The sequence below is a fragment of the Sinocyclocheilus rhinocerous genome, unplaced genomic scaffold, assembly GCF_001515625.1.
Source record: "Sinocyclocheilus rhinocerous isolate Xijiao unplaced genomic scaffold, SAMN03320098_v1.1 scaffold239, whole genome shotgun sequence".
NCBI classification, from domain to species: Eukaryota; Metazoa; Chordata; class Actinopteri; order Cypriniformes; family Cyprinidae; genus Sinocyclocheilus; species Sinocyclocheilus rhinocerous.
The window spans coordinates 545,759-557,679 of NW_015653198.1; the positions used below are offsets into that span (position 1 = coordinate 545,759).

The 11,921-nt window shown below is 36.2% G+C and overlaps 2 protein-coding genes across 15 annotated transcripts in view; one reads left to right on the top strand and one right to left on the bottom strand.

Annotated features, from left to right (window-relative positions):
• The window catches only part of LOC107715653 (nucleoside diphosphate kinase A-like), a 16,313-nt gene extending 4,433 nt beyond the window's left edge, over positions 1-11,880 (top strand). The window contains exons 2-6 of one of the 3 annotated variants that reach the window (XM_016521821.1): positions 52-182; positions 258-359; positions 727-839; positions 7,550-7,585; positions 11,407-11,440. In XM_016521821.1, coding sequence (XP_016377307.1) covers positions 52-182; positions 258-359; positions 727-839; positions 7,550-7,583 — 380 coding nt within the window. In that variant the 3' untranslated portion in view covers positions 7,584-7,585; positions 11,407-11,440. Of the gene's footprint in view, positions 1-51; positions 183-257; positions 360-726; positions 840-1,064; positions 1,764-7,549; positions 7,586-11,406 lie in introns of those variants that run through there. The other 2 variants (XM_016521819.1, XM_016521820.1) reach the window with 2 other exon arrangements.
• Positions 8,211-11,921, bottom strand: part of LOC107715650 (nuclear factor 1 X-type-like) — a 182,136-nt gene continuing 178,425 nt past the window's right edge. For all 12 annotated transcript variants that reach the window (XM_016521817.1, XM_016521809.1, XM_016521813.1 and 9 more), the window contains one exon: positions 8,211-8,589. In XM_016521817.1, coding sequence (XP_016377303.1) covers positions 8,575-8,589 — 15 coding nt within the window. In that variant the 3' untranslated portion in view covers positions 8,211-8,574. The remainder of the gene's footprint in view (positions 8,590-11,921) is intronic.

An 11,921-nucleotide genomic window follows, 5' to 3' on the forward strand; every position in this document is an offset into this window, starting at 1 on the left:
CCCCTTTGCATGAAAGCTTGCATATATTGATCTGCTTTTGACCTGTTATAGATTTTTCTGGCATTAAAGAACGGACTTTGGTAGCTGTGAAGCCCGACGGCGTTCAGAGGCGTCTGATTGGCGAGGTCATCAAGCGCTTTGAGCAGCGAGGATTCCGATTGGTGGGTCTGAAGATGCTGCAGGCGAGTGATTCACTCAGATAACACTCATGACTGTATGTGACCTGTTTGTACATGATGTGTCTGTTTATTTTACAGGCTTCTGACAAGCTTTTAGCTCAGCACTACGTCTCGCTGCAGAGGAAACCCTTCTACTCCTGCCTGCTTTACTACATGACCTCTGGCCCCATAGTCGCCATGGTGAGGACCAATCAAACGGCTGCGCTTCAGCGTTATGGCATATGTTATGAATATCATACTACTATTATACTTATGTATGCAAATTATCCATAAGAGTAGATAACCTACTGCATTCGACTCAGTAGAATACTGTATACCACAATGCAGTACACTTTGGTTTACACTGTGCTAAATTAACAATCAAAAGTACATTTTACACATAAAATTGTATTAAAAACGCAAAATAATGTTTTTAAACATGCAATACAGTAAAGAAGAAAAAGGTTGCATGTTTCAAAAGTCTAGCATCAGATACTACATTATTAAGATCATTGCACATGTCACACTGTCATTGACGAGTTGTTCACATTCCTCATTGGTTTTTCAGGTGTGGGAGGGGCATAATGTAGTTAGGTCATCGCGTATGCTGGTGGGAGACACAGACCCTGCTGAAGCTGCACTGGGAACTATTAGAGGAGATTTCAGTGTTCATATCAGCAGGTATTTACATACACTCATTATTCTGAGTGCAATATTAGTACTGCATACTGCACACTATATAGTGCCCACTATTATTCCAAACACAGCCACACACACACACACACAGTTAAACAACACAATATCAGATTCTCAGTTTGAAGCTGCATATAAATTAAGGAATAAACCTTTGGCATGTATATGAGTCGCATGGGTGAAATGACTTTCCTCACTGTTAAATTCATTCAGAAATGTGGTCCATGCATCTGATTCAGTGGAGGGAGCGGAGCGGGAGATTTCACTGTGGTTTCATCGCTCAGAGCTCATCGACTGGGAGGGATGCGATCATAAAAACATTTATCAGATATGAGGCTCAGTTTGAGACGTCCATATGTGCTAAATGAACTCTGATCACCCTCAGTGGGTTGATTTCTGCTCAATTTCCTTAATAGCACAAAATGCTGATTATATGCAGTTTTTGGGCTGCAAATGATATGTTATCATTTTAAAATGATCCAATGTAAATAGATTGAAATGTTCTATTTTATATTATAAATATTTAAAGAAATTTCAAAACCTTTTGGAGATGTTTACAAAAGGTGCCCTTGAATATTTTCAAATAGACTTTTAATTTTGCCTTGACGCACAAGTCTTAATAGTTCCTAATCGTTTCTAAAAAGCTATTTTTGTTCTATTTTTACTGAACATAACCAGTGATCACACACATGCACGGTGCTGATCAATATAACTAACTTTTGTAAACAATGTACTTTAATGCCTTTTTCAATAAAAAAAAAAAATACTTGCATTTTAGCAGATGCTTGTCATCCAAACCCAGTCCCTTCACTCAGGGGAAAATGCATTAAAAGTGCAGTAAATAATTATTTATAGACAGTTAATTTAATGTGACAAAGGTACATCAAATACATATTTGCTGTAACACAAAAATGGTTTGTTGTGTGAATATATTTACTTCATATGACATATCAACATGGTACACAACCACTTTTTATGGTAATAAAAATGTCAGTTTTGTTGTTGTTTTAACTCATTTTAAAGGAAGTTCGCCCAAAAAAGGAAATTTGCTGAAAATGTACTCACCCTCAGGCCATCCAGGATGCAGATGAATTTGTTTCTTCATCAGAACAGATTTGGAGAAATGTAGCATTATATCACTTGCTCACTAATAGATCCTCAGCAGTGAATGGGTGCCGTCAGAATGAGAGTCCAAACAGCTGATAAAAACAGAGGATCCATTGTGTAATGCTAAATTTCTCCAAATCATTTCAACTCAACACCAACTCATCTACATCTTGGATGGCCTAAGGGTGAATGCATTTTCATTTTTAGGTGAACTATTCTTTTAACACTTGTTTTAAATTATTTTAAGTCACCTTGAGGGCTCCTGGGGGCTAAATTGGAGCTAAAGATCAAAATAACCACACAGACTCAACGTTACAGTCAAGAACATCCTTTTATTCAATCAGTTAAAGGTGCTGCTCTTACTTGTTTTTCTTATTATGGAAAAGAAATTGTAATCAACACATGCATTTCACCATGAGCTCTGGAAGGCGTGTGGACTGGGAAGGGCGCCCGCTGCTCGACGAGTTCAAACAAGACCGGAGCTGCCAAGGGTTCATGCTGCTCTAAACGCATCCGAATGCCCCGCTTAATAAAAAAATACAAAAGTAAATACGAAAGAAAGAAAATGGACGGTCAGTACCAGGGAGGGACCACGAGAGCGCCAAACACGTGTCCGTCGCTATGGCTTTCACTTATTACAGTTATTAATAAATCATAGCCAACGCGGACGCCGGCTTCACGGACTCGGGAAAGTGAAAAAATTGCATATTTTGTTTGAGGGAGAAAGCAAGTTGTCGTTATAAGCCTACGACGTCGGCTTTTGCTGGTGAGTTTGTTCATTTTAGTTTCGCTCAGGTTTTTGTGGCGTGTGTCACTTTGGTCTATGAGTTTGGCTCGTAACGCTGGGCTCGCAGTCGCTCTGAAGCTGTGTCACTTTCCCTGGGCTGAAACCACTCCGTTTTTAAGGTGCTTCATCTTGACTAACTTTTTTTTAAATTAAATATCTGGTCACGTACAACCATTCAAAGGTGCATCATCAATACAGATACTCAATGCAATATCAATACAAACAGATCATAGCAAATCAAATGAATTTGGTAACAAAAACGAAATAAATAGCTCAAAAACTCCTTTAATACCTATTCTACCTCAGCAGTCGGCCTTTATCGTTTTCGCAAACCGCGTCCAGCTGAAACGCCCGTCTGTCGGACGGCCCACCAGAGCTCACCGGCGTAACTTGTTCACGTACATTAACTGTTCAATGGAGAAGCTGAAGAGATTGGTATGAATACAACGTGAAGCGTACAGAAAAGAATAACATGTGAGCTAACTGCATTCTGCTCAGACAACATTTTTTTCTTACATTTTTTTTTTTACATTTTAAAACCCCTCCGTTCAGAGAAAAGGGGCACAGGGAAGGGCGATGCTTATGCAACTATAGACTACTCCAGTGTCCAAAAGAGGCAGAAGACAAGATTACAGAGGAAGGAAAAGCAAGACAGAAAGTTATTTTTTTTTGTCATTTTTCTATTTTCTACAGTTTTCTAAATTATTCAACAATAAAAAGATGAACTAAGTCACACTGATTTCCTTTAGTACTATATATACTGCTTTGAAGAAGTTGCGGAAGGAGAAATACAGAAGTTTGAACGAGGGGATTTTTTTTTTTTTAGTTTTTTTCTTTTTTTTTTTAGATGGGCACTCAGGATTACAAGATGGTGTCTGTGAACAAAAGGCACTTTTTAGGGACAACCTTTATGATGCTCTGAGTCTAACACTAGATCACAAAACAAATATTTAGAGTCATTTACACAGGGGCCAGTAGAGGGCGCTGCGGATTCAGGGGGGAGGGGTTCAATTTCAACTCTTTCTGATTGGTCGCTGACTTTGTTTGGGAATCTGTTTGGGTGAATCTCTTTACGAAAATAATCACATTTCACCCCAAAATCAAAAGAAAAATTATATTTTGTGTGTTTTTATATTTTGCCAAAAATAAATGACATTACAATTATTTTCTTATGATTTCTGAATGAAATATACAGAGCCCCACAAATGACGTAGAAAAAAATATCCCCACGAATTAAGAATTTGTTTCTATCACTTAAGTTTCCTTGTTTTCGTAAATCATAACCATGTTTGTTTGACATGACATTTGTTACGTCGTTTTCGTAAATTGTGGTCATGTTGTAATAATTCGCTCCGTTGTTTTCGTAAATCATGGCCACAGTGTACTAATTTGTTTCATTATTTTCATAAATCGTAGCCACATACATATTTGCTCCCTCATTCTTGTCAATTGTGGCTTCTTTGTAGTAATGTCTTGATTATAAAAACGAGAGAATGAATTGATATATTATGGGTATGAATTCTTAATTCGTAACAACAATTTAACTAAAGCGAGGGAATTAATTAATAGAACGTGGGAACAAATTCTTAATTCATGGCTATGATAAATATACTGTTGTCCTAGTGTCATGTGCGGGGGGCTCTGTAGAAAAATGTCTCGAAAGTTTTTGTGAGATTCACAAGGTTAAAAGTATAAAAGATAGCAAATTCACATCACACCTCCCATCTCTCTTCATACTCCAAAATTTCTAGCTTACAACGGCCATTTTAGTGTATTCGAGCTGTGTTAAAGCCTCTCCCGTAAACAGGGAAGATCTTGTCATACCTTTCATACGAATTCAAAATTTTCTATGTACAAAAAGCCAGCGAAGTTCAGACGGGAAGTTTGTTAAGGACTACGGTGGTTCGGGCGATCCAAAGCATGGAAGTCCTAGAAAACTGGAATGCATAGTATGAAGTCAAAAATACCGGAAAAATCCTGCATTTTAGCTAGTTAAGAGTCGTAAAACCTCTTAGGACGTCATCAGTCGACATTCTTTGATCGCTTCGGAGAAAAGGTTGGAGGAAAAATGCCTTTTGTCACAACCTTGACCACAATGAACCCCCCCCCCCACTCAGTAAATACAAAAAGGAAAGAGTAATGAAACGCCCGTCTGTCGGACGGCCCACCAGAGCTCACCGGCGTAACTTGTTCACGTACATTAACTGTTCAATGGAGAAGCTGAAGAGATTGGTATGAATACAACGTGAAGCGTACAGACAAGAATAACATGTGAGCTAACTGCATTCTGCTCAGACAACATATTTTTTCTCACTTTTTTTTTTTTCTTTACATTTTAAAACCCCTCCGTTCAGAGAAAAGGGGCACAGGGAAAAGGGCGATGGTTATGCAACTATAGACTACTCCAGTGTCCAAAAGAGGCAGAAGACAAGATTACAGAGGAAGGAAAAGCAAGACGGAACGTTTTTTTTTGTTGTCATTTTTCTATTTTTTTACAGTTTTCTTAATTATTCAACAATAAAAAGGAACTAAGTCACACCGATTTCCTTTAGTACTATATATATACTGCTTTGAAGAAGTCGCGGAAGGAGAAATACAGGAGTTTGAACGAGGGGATTTTTTTGTGTTTTTTTTTTTTTTTTTTTTTTAGATGGGCACTCAGGATTACAAGATGGTGTCTGTGAACAAAAGGCACTTTTTAGGGACAACCTTCTAAAATTTGTCTTGATAACACTTATTTTTCGTCTTCTCCTGTATAATAGAGATCGAGCGTACTTTGATCCATAAAAAGCACCTGTTTTATTTAGTGATATATTCTGACGTGTCGCAAAAAACTTCTTCAGCCCTCCTAAGTTTTGAGAACAAATCATTACAAATAAACATTAAAAAAAGCAGAAAAAAGGAAAGATTACAAAACGAATTCCCAAAACGTACAAAGACTGTGTTCTCTCTTTCTCTCGCTCTCTCCGCCCTGTAGTTTAGAGTCCCGGACAGCGTGGACTTTACATAATAGAAGGATTTTCACCTCTACGCTTTCCTGTACACCCTAACAATGAGACAAACACAGTTTCTACCCAAGGCATTGCACATGGCTCAATCAACACACTTTATTTTGCAATAACAAATACTTCCTGTCCAAACACAAAAGAAATCAAAAGCCGTGCATTTTTTTTTTTTTTTTACTATGCTATTGATACATTTTCCGGGGAAATCTGATTTCCGCCAGTTGATTTTTTTTTCACTCTAATTATTATTAAGTGCAGAACTGGGTTTTCGGGACTGGTAATTCTGAACGAATATCTGATTTATGATCATGTCATACTTCAAAAAATAACTAGACTGCCACTGAGCTTATTAGGCAAATAAGAAAAAAAAATGTATATATAAATATATATATGGATATATCCTGTATATATAAAGATGTTTGTTACTAGTGAGCTGACGCTTGTTTTTTTTTTCTCATAAAAATTTCATGCTCCTCTATAGCTTATATGCAAGAAAATAACCTGAATTCATGTTTAACAAATTGCATAATGGGAATACAGAGGCACTTCCTTTGATTAGAAAAGAAAAGACCATTGCCATCACGATTCTCGTGGTAGTTTTCTACCAAAGCGATGAAATGGCCACCATCCGGCAACAATGCTTCCCTGCAGTGAGATACATGGTCAGGCAGTCCAGTTATTTTGTGAGGTTACCGATTACAGCTGCGTCGAAAAACAAAACTTTATCAGCGGATGAAGATCGCCCTACTGTAAAGGCTTCCCTTTGTAGTCAATCTGCGGAGGAGAGTGTGTGTATGTGCAGACAGCCATGCCGAAACCTTACCAAATTTAGAGTAAATCTACTGAAGTGAATGAAATGCGGCGTCTAATAAAAGTGGTCCGAGCGGCCCGCCTCCCTCTGAGCACGGCTATGATATGTCACACATTCTTTTGCTCCACAGCGAGGTCACGTGTTCTTGGAACACGGATTTCTGGGAGTGTAAACAGGTACGTAAACAAAACACAGAAGTGGGCGTGTCTCTAGGGCCGTCTTTATTAGTGCTAATGAATCAGGGACTTTTATTATGCCTCGCTACAATGATGAAATTAATTCACAGCCATTATAAATAACAGAATGACTAGCAGGGACTAGTAAAAAAAAACAAAAAAACACTAGAAAATATTTTTTTTTACATAAAGCTTTATACTTCTAATTAAAAGTTTTACTATTTAAAACAAAGTTCAGACATATGGCTTTAATTTTAAAACAAAGAGAGAAATGAGTTCGAAATAAAAGAATGCAATGATTATATGGGATTTTTTTTTTTTTTAAACAATTTAAAAATTGTAACTCCGTCACATGGCTGCAAAGGTGCGGTCACATTTAGCGAAATTTTGCAGTGGAAATTAGTCATTTTGATAGGATTCCACTTGAATGCAAATTTAGAAAAAATCACTAAGCAGATTTCAAATCAGGTTCAAGATTGTCAAACAATTAGTTGTGTTGACCAGCGAATTTGGTGCTTTGTGCATCACTACACTATTGACAATGGACAATTTTTTTCGTAAAAAAAAAAGAATAAAATCCCCCCGAACGAATGATTTATAGTTGAGCTCAGTCACATGACTGTAAAAATGATCGGCGAAACTTCAAAGGCGAAATCTAGTCATTTTAAAGAGATAATTCACCAAAAACTGAAAAGGTTTTGACAGCAGCCATTGACTTCCATAGTATGGAAAAAAATACTATGTGATTTAATGGCTACCATCAACCGTTTGGTTATCACCTTTTTCAAAACATCATCTTCTGTGTTCAACAGAAAACGAAACTCATACCGGTTTGGAACAACTTGAGGGTGAGTAAATGACAAAATGTTCATTTTTGGGTGAACTATCCCTTTAATAAGGATCCACGTGATCAGGAATTTTTACGTGAGAATGAAACATTTCCCTCAAGCAGATTTCTCATCAGGTTCAAGACATCAAGACAAATTTGGTGAATGTGACCGCACCTTAAGTGTTGTGCTGGTTGGCTTTATTCATCCTATAGGAGTACTAACTAAAATCTGGTGCTGTCTAGTTGGCACTAAGTGCCTGAAATGGACTTTTGTTTTATTAAAAAAAAATTCAATTTGAGGCCTGAAAATAAGAACGTGTCTCTGGGTAGCTTTAGTGTGCCAGGTAAATTTTTCTCTGCAATAAAATGTGCAAATAATGTCCGCCGTCGATCCCATTTTCAATAGTGCACGTCAAACTAGTGTTCTTCGCATTACTGTAGTGCAATACTTCTGCTGTTCGTAGTTAGTTTAGTAATTGACCGCAAAAGGGAAAAAAGACGTTTCTACTGCATGCTTATTAGCTAAAATTGCAAAACGTCCGGGGCTCTCATTATTTAGTGTTGCCTGTATGCTGAACGTCAGCATGTTTAAGTGTTTTGAAAACAAAAGCTGCAGTTTAATTGGTCAAAATCTTGCGTTTTTGTTGTGTCTGAATCCTCACCACTGAAACTGTTGATAATCCCAGCCATTGTACACTACTTCCTTGTTCTAGTAACATGTTCTCATCCTCCTCTATGTTGCCGTTGGTTTGGTGACGGCTGTTGCGAGATGCTGTAGGTGCGTGTCGGTCCCTCACCTCCTGCTGTGATCTGAAAGTCTTTGTCAAAGGTGGAGGAGCGGGCTTGAAGGGCGTCTGACGGTTGGCGAATACAGGGTCGAACGTTTCCCAATCATATGCTGCTCACGTTTCTTAGGGTGCGTTTCGGGTCGGAGGGGATTTTCAAACAGGATTTTTTTTTTGTCATAAAACTTCCAAATTGTGTCGACAGGTTGCAGGCAGGACCTCGTCAAAGGAACCATGACTGTAAAAACACACAACAGAATAAAGGCAATGTTAGTGTTTAAACTGAAAATACATCAGCTCAGTGAAAACATTAGATTATTATAAAATGATCTGTGCAGGAAGAATTTGACTTATTTCCTATCTGATAACAAGTACTATCAAGGCCTGAGGATTAAAAAAACTGACAATTATAGGCATTTTACATTTATACATCTGCTACTTATCACTGTATGATTTTATAAAATATTGCATTTTAAAAGCCTTAGTTTAAAAATAATAAAAAATGAAACATTTAAAAATATATATAGGACTAAACTAAAATGACCAAACAAGTCACAAACTTAGTTTATATTTTATAATACATTTAATAAAATATAAATATTTTTAAGTTATTAAATGTATTTTGATATAAGCCTATAATTAAATAATGTGTTTATAATTTGTATGCATTTAATAACACAAATAATTAACTTTTTAATTTAAGTGAAATGTATTTTCACATAAAGCTATAACTTAAAAATTTGTATACATTTAATAAAATATAACTAACTTCTACATTTAAGCTATTAAATATATTATGTGAAATGTATTATTGTCACATAGACCTATAATTTAATCATTTTTATTTTTTATAATTTAATATACTATAAATAAATACGTTTATTAAACTAAATTACATTTATTGTCACAAAACTATTATAATTTAATAATTTGTTTACTTTCATAAATAAATAAATACATTGTAAATTTAAGTTATTGAGTATTTAAAATTCTGTTTTATTTCGAATTTATAATTACATTTTGTATTTTAACTTTAGAATCTTTAAGTAACTGTGCATGTTTCAGTATGTACTGCTATTACAAACGTAAACATTTTCAATATAATCACTATTTTTATCTGATGTTATTTTATTTGTAATCAATATTCCTGAAGCTTGAATTCAAAAGTATGGACACTTTCGGATGGATCTGGGTGTAGATTGTGAATGTGAAGAGATGCTGCTGTTACTGAAGTGAGCACTAGAGGTCAGGCTGGACTCTCAGAGCTTCTGAAGCTGACCTGCTTACCATATGGGCCTTTACAACACCGTCTGACCTGAACTAAACCAGCAAACCTCCCTTCTGGGAGCTCTGACGCATCTCCACATACCATCACACCGACTTTATCAACATCAGCAGACGCTCGGCTCGTAAAGTTCAAATATCGCACTTATAGCGCCAATGAACGGAGAAATATTTACACCAACTTTATAGTGCGTTCACGGCATGCTGGAATTAAAGCGTGTTTCCCAATAAAAACACTTCATGTCTTTGTCAAACTGCTAGTTTTAAATCACGTAAAAACAACCAAAAGGGCAGCAGTTTGAAATGAGTTAGATATCCATCTCTACACATTTGACTGTTTATTATAAACAGATTCTGGCTGTCAGTACAGAAGTCCAACTGCTAAATAGCCAATAAAAACGCTATACACCACACAGCAACAGCAATATCGCAATTAACCTTAGCTGACATATTAGAGGAAGGATGATGGTCTTTAATGCTGTGCTCTATATTTTCATGGCCGTTTATTTCTCTTAATATTCCTATTATAAAAATAAGGATTTAATAATTATTGAATGATATTAACTCTTTCCCCGCCAGCATTTTTTTAAAAAGTTGCCAGCCACTGCCAACGATTTTGATGATTTTCACAAAAATTTGATGGCCTCCAGAATATTTTGCTGTATGAATATTTGAATATGCAATACACCAAAATAAAGATCAGTTTATTTTTCATATGCATCTGTTTACATAAGAGACCGCTAGTTTCTCCGTCCTGTACACATGTGTTTTTGTTCGGGAGGTTTTGTACTCGTTCAGAAGATGTGTAATAGCGCCCCTTAGTGTAACACGACAGTGAAAACACGAAAAGCCGTAAAAACTCGTCTTTGGCGGGGAAGCGTTGTCTTCTAAAAGACGAGATAACTCGTCAATGGCGGGGAAAGAGTTAATAATGATTTCTAATAATATGTGCATTTATAAATATCACAACATTTTATGTAAAAATATCTGTAAAATAATACATTCATATATTATAGTTTTATATATATATTGCGTCAAAATGGTTTATATTATATAACACTGTAAATTGAACATTTTATATAATAAATTATACGTAATATATAAAATAACAACATTACAAATAGTATTTTATCATTTGAATTATAATTATAGTAATTTTATATATAAAATAACTATAATACATTTATAACATTCAATATATATATATATATTCTAAATATTTAAAAATTATATTGTATATGTGCAGTATATATATATATATATATATCTTTATAATAATGCATATGTATATATGAACTACATTCACAATTATCAGAATCATAATTACTTATATACTTAATATTTTACATAATATCCTTAATAGTTTGTATATATAGATTGACTGATAGATAATTATATAATATAAATATATTATTTTAAATATAAAATAACATTTACAATACCCTTACATATATTTCATATAATTTCTTTACATTTTATATAAAAATAGAATGCTTTTATCCAATCTGCTCGCATACCTTGCCTTGTGAGGCAAATGTACTTGCACAAGAGCTCTTGTTAGGCTATTTATTGAACCCCTCGTATTGACTGGTAAAACAAGTGGAAAAAGTGCTTGAGCGTTTGATATGCGCTCAGGACGATAGCGAGAGCTGGGCTTGTTACTCCTGATTGGTTTTACAAAACTCTCGAAGTCAAATCCTTGAAACACTTTGGCTGAGAGGCTCTGTTAGGAGGGGCGGCGGGTAACTTTTGTTCTGGTTGACTCTTGCAGGTCACGCAAACACCACCACCCGCCCAACAGCCACTCGGGCCAAGTAACTCTTCCCCTGTAAGCTGTACTCCTCCCTCTCGCAATCCCATCTTCCCCCCGTAATCCTTGGCAGTGACCAGCTCTGCCCCCCCACCCTCAAGTTCAACTTCAACTGCCTGTGACATCATGTCTCGTTGCTGTGGGCAACCAGACAGTTGGGACGTGACTTCTCAGTTTAGGGGCCGTGCTTCAACTTTGCCTCTCTTTTCTCCATTCCTGTCTCGCATTTCCGCAGTTCTTTTCTCGTGTTTCTGACTGGGAATGGCACGGGGCTGAGAGCGCTTCCCCCGTACGGATATACAGGGTTCAAACACTTAAAGATGTTTGAATGTCACTACATTAGATGAGCCTGTATCTGTGTGTCTCGAACACCGCAGGATCTTTCTCTTCACTTAATGTCACTTTTGCTCGGTGTCGTCTAGGTGGTTTTTACAATTATTATTGCACTTTATCAAAAAAAAATGAAAAAACCTTTT